The sequence below is a fragment of the Dromiciops gliroides genome, chromosome 5, assembly GCF_019393635.1.
Source record: "Dromiciops gliroides isolate mDroGli1 chromosome 5, mDroGli1.pri, whole genome shotgun sequence".
NCBI classification, from domain to species: Eukaryota; Metazoa; Chordata; class Mammalia; order Microbiotheria; family Microbiotheriidae; genus Dromiciops; species Dromiciops gliroides.
Window position 1 is genome coordinate 58,947,614 of NC_057865.1, and position 17,790 is coordinate 58,965,403.

Genomic DNA, 17,790 nt, shown 5'->3' on the forward strand with positions numbered 1-17,790 from the left:
GTTAAGGCAACTCTCTATACCAATACCAATTTGTAGTTGCCTAGCAAGTTAGTCTAAGAGAGCTGCTGGGGGAACTAAAAGTTAAAGAAACTTGCCCAGGTTCACACAGCTAGCAACCATCATTTTGCAGTCTCATAATGCATCCAACTTTTCTTAATGGGAAAACAAAAGTAAAAAAAAAAAAATACATCATTGAGTAACCTGGAAATAGCCTCAAAGTTACTAGCACAAAGAAGTCAAAGTTTCACTAGGAAGCCATTTTTTTTACCAGCCTAGGAGTCAATGCCAAGAAGAAAAATATCATATAATTAACATTTTGGATTAACCTGCCAGCATGGACAAGATGCATATGGCTGTTATACCTATTACAAGAACCACTGATATTCTTAAAATAATGAAGCAGCAAAATTATTTTCTCCTCAAAATCAGTTCAACTAATTTTCAAACTATATCTATTAGGTGCTGGACTGATACAAATATGTACAGGGCAAAAAAAGACAAAAATACATACCTGTCAGGTTTACTGGCCACTAGAGTAAGGATTTTCGAAGAGCCTCTAGTTATATAAAAAGTTTATATCCCTGCTAAATGATAAAAAATGAATTTAAAACAACTAATTATTTTCTTGTTAAGCACAAAAGTTAAATTAAATTTGAATTTTTAAAAAGTTCTTGCTTACCTTCCCATCAGCTACTGCACATCAATATTCATAAATTAGTCATCATATGCATTTCTGGAGTGAAAATATTAGTTTGAGGGAAATACAGTTGATTGATGGTAGAAACATTTAAATGTAGTGTTGTATGTAGCATGATCCTTGTACAAATTAATAGTTTCATTAAAAGTGGTCAGGAAAAGAAATGTTATTGAATGTAACTTTGATTGGAATATGTCAGTGACCCCATTTTAGTTTTTAAAAGAAGAAAACCTTTTGATTGATGGGGGAAAGAAGAAAGGGGAAGGAAGAGGAAAGGAGGCATCTTTAATATTTGGAGAATTTTTTTATGAAATGAAAGTCAAACCTCTTGAAATTAAGACCCTTCTGGTGATAGACAAAAAAAAAAAGGAGCTTAGGAGTATCCATTTTTATTCAAATAACAAACCTCACAGGGCTAGCCTTAGGCAAATTAATAAAATAAGCAGTTTATGTTTGATGGTCTCCCTGTAGATTCCCCACTTCTTTCCTTTCCTCCATTTTAAGGGAAATTCCCATTTATTTCTTTTAGATCCTTGTTTTAAACTCTTTATACTGGGTCTCGTTTTCCAACATTTAAATTTACTAGGGGCAGATGGTATAGCACCAAACAAGTCACTGCCTCTAATGATCCTGGTCCTTTTTCTGTTTCTCTGACTCATCCCCAGCTTTCTCTAGAGAGCTTCTCTCAGAACTCCTTCCCTTTTCTGAGATGAGATCTATGATCAAAGAGGTGGTGGCAAGAAGAGGCATGCAATGTTAGGCAGGATGAGGAACTCGGGTATAATGGAGAAAGAGCAAACCTGTCCTGGATCTCCCTAAGTCAGAAGACTGAATAGTCACTGAACAGTTTCATCTTTAAAAAAAAAAAAAGGAAAAGAAAAAAGAAAAACCACAAACAGTTGTGATAAAATTCACTAAACTTTCAGAATTGTTTTCTTTTCCTTCTCAACCCTGCCCAGTAACTAAGAATATAAATTTTAAGAGTCAGAGCCCAATAGCTAAGGATCCCTGTGCTGTACTCTTCACATACCTCTGGCATACCTGGGCCTCTCTATTAACAGTAAACCTGCCTTTGGAGAAGAGACACACCCACGTTGCTCCACAACCATTTGCCTTCTTAAGATGACTCTCCCTTTCTAATCCCCAGGGACAAAAATGACCAAGAAGTTTTGGTGAAGAGATTCCCACCCACCCAAACAAAACAAAACAAAACAGATACATTGGTGGTAGAAATATTATCTGCATTGCAGGTGAGAACCCAGGTGATCTTAATAAATATTCCAGTACCTGAAGATTCATAAAGCTCAATGCTGTATAATGTGAAAAATTCCCTGAAAATTGAGAAACTCTGGAGTAATGAGGGAAATACAAAATGAATCACTAATTTAGGCAGCAAAATGGGCAAACAGTCACATGCTTGTTCACAGTGTTCAACCACTGTTGTGATTCATGCTCACTGAATAGTAGGGACCTAAGAAGAAAATTTGAACAAAGGGCTTTTTGAATAGTTCATGCCTAAATTAATCATCTTCATAGGTTTAGAGCTCTAAACTGGTTTGCAAAACCATTTCCCTTTGCTGTTTTAATGAGTGATGAATTAACACTTCCATGTTACTAGATGGCTAGTCTCAATTTTCTTTTTCAAAGTAAATCTTTTACTATGTTGAAAACAACTTACCAAATTCATTTAAACAAGATACACTGCTTAAGGCAATTACACATGTAAATGCCTGCTGAAAAAGAGACCTCCTGCCTTATTCAGAGATGGAACTAACCAATTTAATATGCAAAATCCTGGATATAAATATAAACATTATATTTTCAGGATACCAATCCTATTATCTGCATTTTTATACAATTGACCACAAAGAGTGGAAAACCTCATTGTGTTTCCAAAATCACCTTCTGAAAAAATTCTTCATAAAAATATAAACAATAAATAAGTAGATTCTGAACCATAATAATTAACACAAAAGGGAATTTCTGTTTTAGAATATGAAATGCAGAAATACAAAACTTATTCTGATGCCCAGTATTGTAGATATCCATGATGTAAACAGACAAGGGAAAGTGCAATGAATAAGAGCTATGTTTGATGTGTGTATGTACAGAGAGAAAAGAGTGCAGTCAGTCACACATTTGGGGACACTTCCCTCTCTCGTGCCTACACACCCACACATGAAATCAACAGGGGAATCCATTCCTTTCACTCTCGTCAGTTCCAGCAGCAAAGCCTTCCATGTGACCCAATCACGCCTTTCAGAGATATGGCCATCTTTGTGGCATGAGACCATCCCTCAAAGAAATTGTCACCTACATTACTGATCTGTTCCTGAGTCCTTTTCAGTCTTTGTAACTCAGGTGTGTCCGTAACAATGCTGAAGCCTCTTCCTTTGCTTTCTTCAAAATCCCTTTTATATTTTACCTAACAGAGAGAGAGAAAAAAATACAATTGATATCACCTTTACAATTCAAAATAAGGCCGGTCAGATATAATTTCAAATGGATCAGGTGTCTTCCTCAGATTGTCACAATTCATCTTATGATGAACCAAAGGAGCAAAGTTGAAAGTAAGACCTGCAGACAGAAGTGAAATCCCAAATCAACAACCACGAGTGTTCTCTAGATGACAAGGTTCAGTACAGAGAAGGCAGCTATGAATTCAATAGCCAGTCACACTCTCCTAATACCACTGGACTTTTTCTTTCCTTCAAAAATGTCAATAGAGAAGAAGAGCTTTTATTTGACTACAGAAAAGAAAAAAATATGTTGTAAAGGAAAGTAAAATGTATCTCAGTAAGGATTGTTTGACTATAGAAAAAAAAATTTTTTTTAAAGGAAAGTAAAAAGTATCCCAATGATACTGCTTCAGTCCATAAACATTATTTTGGGCACCAACTGAAGCTGAGAAGATGGGAAGGTAGAAAGAGACAGTATGGGGTAGTGAGTAATGAATTTACCTAGGGATCAGGAAGACCTAGGTTCAAGTCAGACCTCTGACATACACTGGCTATATGGGCAGCTGACAACCTAGAAAACTAGATTGTGCCCTAGGAAACTCTTTAAGACTGTAAATTGTAGCAACCTGCATTAATAGAAGTTTCTCTCATCTAGGAATTAACTATTATCAGGATTTCTCAAACTTTTCCACAACTATAGAACCCTTCAATTCAAACAAAATAGTCACAGAACATTTGTTGTAAAATCTTTTAAAGTGATTATTTTAAATAGCTATGAACCAGCTATATAAGGTTTATTTAAAAATAATAATAAAAGATGTTTCCAGGTTTCTTGCAGCACAGTCTTAGAAACAATGGTCTATATCAATGAAATCATAAGTGCAGTTCCTATCTCTATTGAGATGAGATGGGACTTCACTCTGTTCCTCATTTGTGAAACCCCATCCCTAATATACTGTTTCCCATCTTGGTGCCTTTGTCATGCTGACTCACACCACTCAGCCCAAAAAGAGATATCCAGAATTCATATTAGAAATATGCAATACAATTTTAATTTGAAAATTATCCCTTTCTTGTCCAAGTACTTGAGATTAGGAGAAGGAAGGTCCCTTTATTTGAGCAAAGGAAGATGACACAATAGATAAGTAATAGACTTGAAGTCAGGAAGACCTGAGTTCAAATTCAGATTCAGACACTTACTAAGACATGTGACCCTGAGCAAATCACTTAATATCTGTCTGCTTTATTTCTTCATTTGTAAACTAGCAATAACAATATAACTCTCAGACTTCTTCCAATGATCAAGTGAGACATTGTAAAGTGCTTTGAAAACTTAAAATACTATCTAAATTCCAACTATCATCATTATTTATACACAACTATATTTAGGTACAGAAATCTCAGAAAAACATTTATTTTACCAGTGTCCCTCTTCTCAAAAAAGAAAAATAAATATAAGCAAGAAATATTCTTCTTTGGCACTAAATACCAAGAAATAGCAAAACATACTGAACACTTCCAAGCTAAGAATGTCTACTGCTTTTATATCCTCAATTACATTTTTAAAAGCTAAATATTGAGTCCTCCAATGTGGCCATCTTCTCAGATGGCAATTCAGCCATAAAAAAGAATTGTGTTATTTTTCATCCACACACAAAAAAAAATTAAATGAGATTAGCTTCTTCACCCTTAATCCCCCAGCATGCCTGTATGCATAGACACAATCTAGGCCTCTGTTCTTTGTATGCCTGGCTATGTAGGGAGGCTACTTAGCCTTTCTTGAAGTCAGTAGTAAAGGTAAGACATGATAAAATAACAAAAATGGGAAACAAGCTAAGACAAAGAAAAATGTCAACAGGCATGAAGAATGAGAAGAAAAAAAGTCCCTAAACCAAAGACTAATATTCTGAAATTCACTTTTACAACAGAAGCCATTGTGTCTTAATAGAGATCAAGGGGGAAAAAAGATAGCAAATGCCAAAGAAGTAAAGAAAAACCAAGTTCATGATGACAAGACTTCAGGCTACTTAATATTCCATAGCATCTTCTTTCCTCCCAGGCTACAAAAGGGCCTTCTGTGCATGACTTATCTACCTAGACAGAGTTGCGAGTAGGGTACCATAATTCATGTCTGAAAGGGAATCGAATGTTGTCCTTTAAATTATGAGATGAAGTTCATTGAAATGGTTTATAAATACACATTCCTCCTTCTAGCCAGTATCTTGCTCAACACCCATCTTGTATATCCAGTGTTAAGGGGTAAAATTCTAGCTAGTCTGTCTAAAATATCTAATGAGTGGTCGCCAATAAATTATAAGCTTTAGCAAGAGTTAGGCTTTTAAGCATTTATTAAGGAAAATAAGAATTTGGTAAAGAGAGAGAAAAAGGCCTAGATTCCTATCTATTAAAGGGAGAGCACATTTCTAGCTCCGCTCTCCACCAGAGTCCAGAGGAAAGAGCCCCAGAGTCATAGCCAGTCTCTTCCTTCCTCCTCCCACTAGTCCGCGTCACTTCCTCCCGCCAAAGAAAAGACTCCTGGTCTTGCCCTCAAAGACCTTCGCTTCACGGGCAGAACTCTTCTACAGTAAGTATCCAGCAGGTGGCGTCATTCCAATCGTTACAGTCCCCCCTGTTGTTCCTCAAGAAACAAAATGTTTCCTTGACGGAACAGTAAAAACAATATAATAACTATTGCTAACTAATAATATGTGAACAACAATATAGAAAAGGAAGAGAGGAAAGTTTTGTCCAGAGGGGCGGTTTTTTTTTGTCCTCATGAACCGACGCTTTGACATTAGTCTTGCAAAGGGAGGGCCTCTGCAGAGAATACATGTTACAGATGGTGTATATTATAACAGAAAGAGAAAAAAAACAACAAAAAGAACAAATCAAAACTGTTCATTTAAAGTCTCTGAAAGTCTTTTCTCAGATGTCCTCTAGGTGTAATCGTGGAATGGAAGTCTTTTCAGGGGTTGATGTGTGGATACTGGTAATCAGCCAGGAAAATTTCCTACAAAATTGAGCTTAACACAACTTTAAAATAGCTTTATCAATAATCAAATCAAACAACATGTCTAAGGGAATTCAGAATCTTAGTTGTTACACATGAAACATATAATAAATCAAAAATTGAACCATTCTTTAAAATTATAATATTACTATAGTCCCCCCCTTATGGAGGGTAATTGAGAAGACAATTGATGCGATATTAATTATTAAAAATAATTTTTTATCTTTGTTTCATCACTTTTTGCATCATCTGCCTAATTATCCTCATGCCATTATGAGAAATTAAAAAATCTAATATAATTGGTAACAGGTGTCAAGGCCAAATTCAACACTGTATTTATCATGACACCTGAGATAATTATGGGGGTTACCATAAAAGAACAGAGAAATGATAGGATTTGAGCATTCCCACACTTGAGCAATATGTACTCTCCATGCAGTATGCCAGGCTTAAAATAGGTGGATGGAATACATGTCCATGCCACCGAACATATTGGAGGAAACTGAGTCAGACTTAATCAGATGCATGGGATTGAGATGTCCATGGCATCAGGCATATAGGAGGGAACATAGAAGCCAGGTGTAGAAGTGAGATGGGTGGGATCAATACTTCCAGCCATCTGTACAATACTGTGGGGAAAAATAAAATAAAATATTAAACCAAGAGAATCCAACCTCAACATTTGTCAAAAGCCGTTCCCTCGGCCATACCTTGACTTCATGCATGTCTCCCCTCATGTGACAGTTCAGTGTCTGCTCTGTTAAGGGCTAAAATTCTAGCTAGTCTGTCTAAAATATCTAATGAGTGGTCGCCAATAAATTATAAACTTTAGCAAGAGTTAGACTTTTAAGCATTTATTAAGGAGAATAAGAATTTGGTAAAGAGAGAGAAAGGCCTAGATTCCTATCTATTAAAGGGAGAGCACATTTCTAGCTCCCTTCTCCGCCAGCGTCCCCAGGAAAGAGAGCGAGACTGAGCGCCAGTCTCTTCCTTCCTCCTCCCACTAGCCCGTGTCACTTCCTGACTCCTGGTCTTGCCCTCAAAGACCTTCCCTTCATGGGCAGAACTCTTCTACAGTAAGTATTCAGCAGGTGGCGTCATTCCAATCGTTACAGTCCCCCCTGTTGTTCCTCAAGAAACAAAATGTTTCCTTGACGGAACAGTAAAAACAATATAATAACTATTGCTAACTAATAATATGTGAACAACAATATAGAAAAGGAAGAGAGGAAAGTTTTGTCCAGAGGGGCGATTTTTTTTTTTGTCCTCATGAACCGACGCTTTGACATTAGTCTTGCAAAGGGTGGGCCTCTGCAGAGAATACATGTTACAGATGGTTGAATCAGACTTGATTTTGAACTCAGGCCTGGATTCCTCTTCCCCCACTTTGCCTCCAGGTGCTAGGGAATTAAAAGCTTCTAGAGGGTGGGTCATTGCCTCCAGGCATGCAAAATTAAAGCAACAATTACTGTTAGAACTGGGAAAAGCTGAGGGAATCTCTTCAGGTTTCTCTGAAAAAGCATGGTTGGGAGAGGGAGAGATATTTCCTTGTGTAAGTAAGTTGCTGGCTCTTTTAACAAAAATAAAAAGAAAAATAGAAAATCCACAAAAACAAAGCATTAACATGATCTTATCTCCCATTTGTCTGGTTAAACAGACTAAAATCAAAAATAGGATAATTAGGGAGTTTAAAAGGTCCATTTGAAAAAATTTAAAGGAAAACACAGCCAGTACGCCAGTACTTAGCAGTTAAAGGGAGAGGGAGGGGAAATTTCTTACCCAACCAGAAGATCAGAAGAAGACTGAGGTTTAGCTTTCCTCTTCGTGGTCAGCCATCTGTTAAGGGCTAAAATTCTAGCTAGTCTGTCTAAAATATCTAATGAGTGGTCGCCAATAAATTATAAACTTTAGCAAGAGTTAGACTTTTAAGCATTTATTAAGGAGAATAAGAATTTGGTAAAGAGAGAGAAAGGCCTAGATTCCTATCTATTAAAGGGAGAGCACATTTCTAGCTCCCTTCTCCGCCAGCGTCCCCAGGAAAGAGAGCGAGACTGAGCGCCAGTCTCTTCCTTCCTCCTCCCACTAGCTCGCGTCACTTCCTGACTCCTGGTCTTGCCCTCAAAGACCTTCCCTTCATGGGCAGAACTCTTCTACAGTAAGTATTCAGCAGGTGGCGTCATTCCAATCGTTACAGCTCTTGCATGTATTCCTCTTGTGATTGGATGGCATCTTGGCCAACTGGCATCTGATAACTCAGAATAAAGTCAATTAATGTCTTAAATGATAAGTTCCCATAATCCAAGTCTCATATGGATTTAAAATTGAGAATAATAAATGATTGCAAAAAATGTGAATACATCTTGATTCAGAACACAATATATAATTATGCAACAATTTCAAATAATACCCCTTTTTTGTACTTAGTATACAATTACTTTTCTGAAAAATCAGAACATATTTAAATACAAGTTAAAGCACAACAGAATCTCAAAGAAAACTTTTTTTAAAAAAAGAACTTTTACAAATGTTCCCCTCTTTTTTTTTTTTTTTGGAATATGCTTATCAAAAATAATACTTCTAGAATCAATTTACACTTGCCATGGCAACCAATTTGCCAGGGAAATGCTTTGAAGAGTTTGATCAAATAATCAGTTGAGAAAAAATAACAAAAACAAACAACTCAGAACATGGGAGCACAATACTCCTAGAATTAACATTGTATTATGAAATCAAAACCATCTTGCAATTTTTTAAAATTAGATAAATGTATAGAAGAAAATACACATGGAACAATAAAAGACAGTGGAATTCAAACTAAGGAAATCTAAATGAGCATGAACTTAATATTAATGAGTATTATGAAATATAAACTTGATCACATGACTATAAAAAACTTTTACAAATATTCTCCTTGTTTTAGAAACTAAGTATAAGACGCAATCTCAAAAGCATGAAAATCTCTATGAAAATAAACCCATACCATTAATTTCAAAATGTATATGTAATGGCATAGAAATCCTATGTAACCTCTGAACTGACATTAATACTCTGAGTAAAGTTAGAACACTTTTGATTCCGATATCTAAAATCCCCAATACTCATATCAATACCTTGCTGCTTACTTCCACATTTCTGTAAAATATATACCCTCCCATGGCAAAAGAAGCAGAGTCTTGAACTATGTTGATTGTCATTCTTATTCAGCTTAAGTTTTTCTTCTTTAACCCCTCTATATTGTCTGTCGGGCTTTTCACCATACAAATGCTTTATAAGATTACTAATTAAAGACAAAAGCAGGTTAGCAAAATTATGAACAAAACGAGCATATCTGGAATTTAAAGAGTTTTCTAAGATTGTCTCAAAAGCACAGCCAGGCTGGGGAAGGGCTGAGCCTGAAGCTGCAAATGCAGGTAGAAAAAGTTGAGCATGCGCATCAGATCTCTGGACTTCCCAGGCAGGGGAAGCTATGGGCTTGGCCATAGGAGGAGTAGAGGGTGGGGTCTGGAGAGGAGGGGAGGGACCAGAGCAATTTGAATCAGACTTGATTTTGAACTCAGGCCTGGATTCCTCTTCCCCCACTTTGCCTCCAGGTGCTAGGGGATTAAAAGCTTCTAGAGGGTGGGTCATTGCCTCCAGGCATGCAAAATTAGAGCAACAATTACTGTTAGAACTGGGAAAAGCTGCGGGAATCTCTTCAGGTTTCTCTGAAAAAGCATGGTTGGGAGAGGGAGAGATATTTCCTTGTGTGAGTAAGTTGCTGGCTCTTTTAACAAAAATAAAAAGAAAAATAGAAAATCCACAAAAACAAAGCATTAACATGATCTTATCTCCCATTTGTCTGGTTAAACAGACTAAAATCAAAAATAGGGTAATTAGGGAGTTTAAAAGGTCCATTCGAAAAAATTTAAAGGGAAAACACAGCCAGTACGCCAGTACTTAGCAGTTAAAGGGAGAGGGAGGGGAAATTTCTTACCCAACCAGAAGATCAGAAGAAGACTGAGGTTTAGCTTTCCTCTTCGTGGTCAGCCATCTGTTAAGGGCTAAAATTCTAGCTAGTCTGTCTAAAATATCTAATGAGTGGTCGCCAATAAATTATAAGCTTTAGCAAGAGTTAGGCTTTTAAGCATTTATTAAGGAAAATAAGAATTTGGTAAAGAGAGAGAAAAAGGCCTAGATTCCTATCTATTAAAGGGAGAGCACATTTCTAGCTCCGCTCTCCACCAGAGTCCAGAGGAAAGAGCCCCAGAGTCAGCGCCAGTCTCTTCCTTCCTCCTCCCACTAGTCCGCGTCACTTCCTCCCGCCAAAGAAAAGACTCCTGGTCTTGCCCTCAAAGACCTTTGCTTCACGGGCAGAACTCTTCTACAGTAAGTATCCAGCAGGTGGCGTCATTCCAATCGTTACACCAGGAAATCCTTATTAAAGACAGTAACTATGGCTCAGTCCCCATGCCATGTTGATTCAACTAAAAATGTAACTACCCAGAACTAGTTTGAAATATTGTATACCTGGGGCAGCTAGGTGGTGCAATGGATAGAGCACGGGCCCTGGAGTCAGGAGGACCTGAGTTCAAATCCGGCCTCAGCCACTTAACACTTACTAGCTGTGTGACCCTGGGCAAGTCACTTAACCCCAATTGCCTTGCCAAAAAAAAAAAAAATATATTGTATACCTAAGTTTCTCTACTATACACATAATTCAACTCTCAGAGGCTTTGGCCAGAAGCATCAGGAAGACAGGATAAACCGGGAGAGAGATACATGGAAGTCAAGAGGATAGAGCATTGAACTCAGTGTTAGAAACCTAATTTCCAATGGCAGCTTTGCCATTAATAAACTGTGCAACTTTGAAGTCAAAAACTCTCTGTGATTATTTCTTCATTTATAAAATTAAAGAGATGAATTAGATGATATCTGAGGTTCATTGGAGCTCTAACATTCTATGATGCTCTGGAATGAAAGGAGGAGACTATTTTCTTATTTTTTCCTTTCTGTTCAGATACCATCTATTTATCTACCTTGCTCTATGACTCTCCCCTGTTGTTCTATTCCTCTCAGTCCAGCAGCAGCTGCACCACGACTTCTAATGTTGTCCTTAGAATCAATCCCTTGAGGAAAAATACCATTGAGAGTAAAACATCAAGAAGTTCTGAGATAAACTCAGTAGATGTAACTAGGAGTTTTGACAACTGCAACAAGCAGAATAAAATGCATCCTTAAATTGATATTTAATACAAATTTAATTGCTGAGAGAGACAATTGATACACTGACCTCCACAGGCAGGTTATAGGTGACCCAAGACACCATAAAGCAATAGGGGCAGGGAATGGAGCAACATAGAAGTAAGCCAGAGAGGAGTTCACCCAGGGGAAAAGTGCACCATCTGGTAGCTTCATATTTCAACGAATTATTTTTTGCTGAGTAGGTGTTTTTGTACTGCTTGAGAGTATGGGTGATATTAACATGCTCTACATTTTGGTGTGCTAGAACAGAGCACAAGCTATCTGACCTTTGTTCCAGATCTGACTGTCAAGGAGTTTAGTGTAGATTTAGGTCTATGAATATTGTATAATCAATATACATAACACTCCTTATTATGTATGGGTAGAGATAAGAAAAAGGATAGGGATCTGTCCAGTGACTTAGTTGATATAAGGAACTCCCAGGTGAGGCACCTTCCAATGAAAATCAACACCTTCTCTGTAACTCTATAATCTTTAGAGAATTGTCCCCCCTCCATAACAAATAATATTTGGACTTTAAATTTACAAGGAATCTTTCTTGTTATGTTTTATTCAGGCAAAAACTATCCTCATTTTAAAGATCATAGGCTCACAGATTTAAAATGGAAGGGGACCTCAGAGGTCATCAAAACAAACCCCCTCATTTGACAGTGAGACTCAGAGAGGTTAACCAACTTGCCCAGGGTCAAACAACTAATAAGTTTCTGGGACAAGATAGATAGAGCACTTGACCTGGATTCTATTACATTTTACCTTTCAAAGGAAAATGAAGCTCTTGGAGGTGAGAAGAATTGCCCACCCTTACATAGGCACCAATTCAAAATCCAGGATCCCACAGCCAGGAAACCTGGTCCACAAATCCAGCATTCTTTCCACTTACCTTTCGGTGAGGATACAGATAGTGATTTTTTTCATATGTGCTACAGATTTCATCCACCCTTAGTGTCATGCCAGACACGATGTGGGAACACAAGTAATAAAAGAACTATTTCGGTATAGCTTTTCCTTGTATCCCTTTCCAAATTTCTACTCATGATTAAATTCAATCAACTATCATGTTTTGCAAATTTATCCATGTAGTCCTTAAGCCAAAATTTCATTTGTTTTCCCTTCTATCACATCCCACACTCTGGATAACATCAAGATGAAGACTTTCAAGGATAAATCTATGAAGCAACAGGAATTTGGAATCAGGAAGACCTGGTTTGAATCCCTGTTTAGAGGGATTAGCTGGGATGATCATGGGAAAGTCATCTAACCTGTCTGGGTAACATGTTACTCATCTATAAAATTTAACAATTGGGGGAAGGGGTGCAGCTAGGTGGTGCAGTGGATAAAGCACCGGCGCTGGATTCAGGAGGACCTGAGTTCAAATCTGACCTCAGACACTTGACACTTACTAGCTGTGTGACCCTGGCAAAGTCACTTAACCCTCATTGCCCCACCAAAAACAAGAAGGAAAAAGGAAATTTAATCATTGGACTTGATAGTCTCTGGAGTCTCTTCCATCTCTAAATCTGTGATTCTACACATACGTAAGTTTTATTTTTCCATGTGACTTTGTTTAATAAGACCAGAAAATATCATCACTCATACCTCAACTCAACTGCTCAGACTACAAAAAACATTTTAAACCCTCCATCTAAATGATATATAGGCATTATCCCCCGTCCAGGCTTTGTCCTGCCTGTCTTCTGCTGGCCCTCTCCCAAGAAGTCTAAGTACAGACCAATATAATTTAGAGTTAACTACCATCTCTATATATATGAGCATTAAGTTTGAAGTTTTAAAAAAAAAGAATGCATGCTCTTTGATATCAGTAACTATTTTCTTTTTTTTTTTCTATTTGTTTCTCCACCACTTAGGACAGTGCCTGGCACATGCTAAGTACTTAAGAAATAATTTTTCATTCAAAAAAAAAAGTTCAAAGGTTCTCTTTTTATTCTAACTTTCATTTATGTCAGCAATAGCTAGAATTTTTCATTATCTTTTTTGTCCTTTCTCCTCTTTTCTCCAAAACAGTTTAGCCTCATCTCAGGTAGGCCATAATCTGACCTTAGACCATTGCCATATCCCCTACCAAGTAAGAACCTCTTCAAAGCTGTCAGGTACATTATTACACCACTGGGTATGAGGAAGTCCTGCCCTCTCTCACCAAGAATTCAGCCTACTCCTTGGCCACCATAACAGTAAAGAATGTAGAGACTCCCTAGCCTTTAATTGGAAAGACTGCCTAATTCAAGGAGTATGATATGGAAATAAAATGCTCTGTAAATATCAGAAAAAATTATTACTGCTCACCAAAGAAAAAAATTTATTTTATTAACTTTTCAGCTCTTTGTTTATCTATATAAACTTATACTTTGATGCTAATACATATGTACATTTTTTAAAAAGATGTACAAGAACAAAAAAAAATTCATGATACTCTGAAGAACAGACTTTTCCCAACACTTTAAATTTGTCATATGGTAATGACACAGTCAGGGATGAGGCCTGCAGCACTGGTACCTGCTGGGTTAGCCCTGAGACAATCTGTCCTTGGTCTTTTTCAGACATGAGTTATACAAATCTGTACGATCTATAAAATACTAGAGCACTCTCTTCCTAAAGAACACCGACAATTCTCTTTTCCTTAATTCTTGGGGCGACTATATTATTCTGTCATTGAAAGTAGTCAGGGAGTAATTTTCAGTAAGGAATATTAGGATTTTTGTTAAAATTGTTAATGAAAAATGTTTAAATATTTTATATCCAATAAATATTTTATTAAAGTATTTGTTAACATTTATTTATATTGATCAATTAAGTTATCAAGCTAAAAATATTAATATGAGAAATGAAATTATTTTAAGATAACTAAAGAAAAAAATCCTTCCATTTCCATGCAGCAGAAAGGGGCCCAGATCTGGAGTTGAGTAGCCTGGGTTTGAATCCTAGCTCTATTCCATACTGCCAATCAAATCAGGAAAAAAAAAAATGAACCCTTTGTATGTACAGTTGAGCAAAACAAATTCCATCATTGGTTATGTTTTTTAAAAATATGTGATTTATTGATCAGTTGTGATAAACTTGACTCTTCTCAGCACGACAATGGTCCAAGAGAGTTCCAAAGGACTCATAATGGAAAATGCTCTCCAAATCCGGGGGAAAAAAAAAAAGAACTTTGGAATCTAGATGCAGATTGAACCGTATTATTTCTATTTTTTTTCTTTTTTGAGGTTTTTCCTTTTTGCTCTGATTCTTCTTGCACAGCATGACTAATGCAGAAATATGTTTAATGTGATTGTACACATATATAACCTATATCAGATTGCTTGCTGTCTTGGGCGGGGGGGGGGGGGGGTGGGAAGGAAGGGAAGGAGAAAAAATTGAAACTAGAAATCTTATAAAAACAAATGTTGAAAACTATCTCCACATGTAACTGGAAAATAATAAAATATTTTTATGGGGGAAAATTTTTTTAAATGTGATTTATACTTAACTCTGAACCCATCACCTATTGACTGATCTATCTGCATTTCTCTACAAGAAAGTGAATAGCACATCTCATCATTGGTTGCAGGGCCCTTCCAGCTCTAAGTCTATGATCCTATGATCAATAATGGCTTTTCATCTTCTAGTACTGGGTCGTTGTTGTTGAATACAAAGCAAAGCCAGCATTACATTAGTAGAATAATAGCTTGATAATAATAACAGCTCACGTCTATATTTTAACTAGGGGATCAGGAAAAGATTTATATACAATAAGACTCTTGGATTAAACCTTGAAAGTAACTAGGAATTCAATCAATCAGCAAGTATTTAGTAATCACTTACTATGTACTAGGCTACATGCTAAACACTGGGGGTACAAAGCTTACACTCTAATAGGAAATTATGTGTGTGTGTATGTATACAAGGTACATATAAAGTAGATACAAGGGGAAGCACAATTAATTGGAGGGATCAGTAAAAGCTTCCTGCAGAAGTTGGCATCTGAGCCCAGTGTAATGGAACACACCTGTAAGCCCTGCTACCAGGGAGGCTGAGTTTGGAGCAATCTATTAAGCTTAAGAGTTTAAAGCTGCAGTGGCCTATGATGATTGTGTGCCTTCATTAATTTTGGCATTAATATGGTGAGCCCCTTGAAGTAGGGTGGACTGGATTTTCTAAGGAGGTGCAAACCAACCAGATTAGAAACATAACATGCTAAAGTCCCCATGTCAATCAGTAATGGAATTGGGCCCATAAGTAGTTCAGAAGTTGGTGGGGGAGGAAGAGGAGAAAAGTGAAAGGTGGAGGGGGGGAGAGAGACAGAGACAGAGAGAGACATTCCAGCCAAGGAAGACAGCCAAGGCAAAGGCAAAGAAACAGAAGATGGATGTGAGGAACAGTAAACAGGACAGTATGGATAGATTGTAGAGTGGATAGATCATAGTATGCATAAGGAGACTGGAAATATAAGAAGGAATAAGATAATGAAGAGCTTTGAGTGCCAAACAGAAGAGTTAATATTTGATTCTAGAGGTAATAGGAAGCCACTAGAGTTTACTGGAGGGCAGGGGAACAGGATGGCATGGTAATACCTTCATTTTTGAAGAAGAAAAAAAGGCCTTTGACAAAGGCAAAGAGATGGGGAATGAAGTGTTATGTGTGATGAGCAAGATGACCAGTTTTACTAGAATGAAGGGTGCAAAAAAGGAAGTAATGGGGTAGGGCATTTCACTTTGGGATACCTCCAATCAAAAGGAAGTTTTCCTTGTATGTGAACTGATATCTGACTTTCTTCAACTTCTGTCCACTGTTCTAAGCTCTGTCCTCTGGGACCAAACAGAATGAGCATAATAACCTCTGCCATAGAAAGGTCCCCAAACACTTGAAGACAGCTATCCAAACCCACTTCATCTTTGCTTTTCAATGCCAAACTTTCCCAGTTGTTTCAACTTACCATTATATGGAAAGAAGTAAAAGCCTTTCATCATCAAATGGTGCATATCCCAACTCAATCTGTTTGCTGTCTTCTGAACATTTTCCAGCTAATAAATAACTTAATATGGCACCCAGAACCAAGCAATACACTCCAGATGTGGTCAGACCAAAGTAGAACAGATAGAGATAGAAACAGACAGATAGACAGAAGGAGTGGAAGGGAGGGAGAGAGTGAGAGAGAGAGAATGAATGAATGCATGAATGAATGAATGAATGAATGAATGAATGTGAACATGAGAACGAAGCGCATTCTTTGTTCCAAACAGTGGTACTCCCTCATCTGGGGAACTAGAATATATCAACAGAGCTATAATCCATTAGACTGTGAACTCTTATAGAGCAGGGACTATCTTCTGCCTTTTTTTTTTTTGTATCCTCCTCACTTTGCACAGTGCCTGAACATTCTAAATGCTTAAAACATTGACTGCCAGACTGATAATGTGAACATTCCTTCTTATGACACCCTCCCCATCTAGACCTTTCCATTTCATATGACATTCTTCCATTTTCTGCGTCAAATTTTCTAGAGAGTACACCATACATGATAGAATTTCAGTGCCTCCTGGAGTCTTAAAATACAACCTATGACAGTTGATTTTTTTTAATTTGACTACACTTACTTGACATAGGAGTAACTTGAAGGGAGAGGGGTTGATGAATAGCAATAGAGACACAAAAACAGTGTCAATAAAATAAATAGATGACAGCTGAAGCAAGTTCATGAGAAGGCACAGCCAAGCAGGTCATTTTGTTACTACTGTTAAATTTAATATGGGCTTTAAAGAAAAATAACTGTACATCACAGAAATTTGCCATGTCATTTTCTAAAAGAAATGAAAGATCATTAAGGTTATGCATATCAAGCGATTACTCAACCATGGAGGAGCTTCTAAGAATAAGGTGCCCAAGAAGAGAAGAGGAGGTTGGAGAAGAGGTCCTGCAGCATTCAACCATAAAGTAGTCTCAGTATCTCAAGAGTATCTCAGAGAAAAAAAAAGGTTGAAAGGCTACAAAAACATTGACTTCCCATGCCTGTACATCTCTAAAAGGGGCAGTGACCCAGACAAGACTCTCCATAAAAGCATAGGAGAAAAGTGCATTTTATCTGCCAAGTTTTGTCTAAAGCCAATTTTGAGCACACCAGTCTACTACACAGTTTGGATGCTGTTCATATTGCATTCTTCATGTCCTCTGATATCCCATTAAATAGTTATTATTAATTTCAATAAACTAACATATGGGGGGGGCAGCTAGGTGGCACCAGCCACTTAGAGCACCAGCCCTGGATTCAGGAGGACCTGAGTTCAAATCCAAGCTCAGACACTTGACACTTACTAGCTATATGACCCTGGGCAAGTCACTTAACCCTCATTGCCTCACAATAACAATAAAATAAAATAAAATAACATACT

The 17,790-nt window shown here is 37.2% G+C and overlaps 1 protein-coding gene across 7 annotated transcripts in view; it reads right to left on the minus strand.

Annotated features, from left to right (window-relative positions):
- NEBL (nebulette) overlaps positions 1 to 17,790 on the minus strand; it is a 506,719-nt gene that overhangs the window by 206,789 nt on the left and 282,140 nt on the right. For 5 of the 7 annotated variants that reach the window (XM_043966343.1, XM_043966340.1, XM_043966341.1 and 2 more), the window contains exon 4: positions 3,015 to 3,122. In XM_043966343.1, coding sequence (XP_043822278.1) covers positions 3,015 to 3,122 — 108 coding nt within the window. Of the gene's footprint in view, positions 1 to 511; positions 1,517 to 3,014; positions 3,123 to 17,790 lie in introns of those variants that run through there. The other 2 variants (XM_043966342.1, XM_043966337.1) reach the window with 1 other exon arrangement.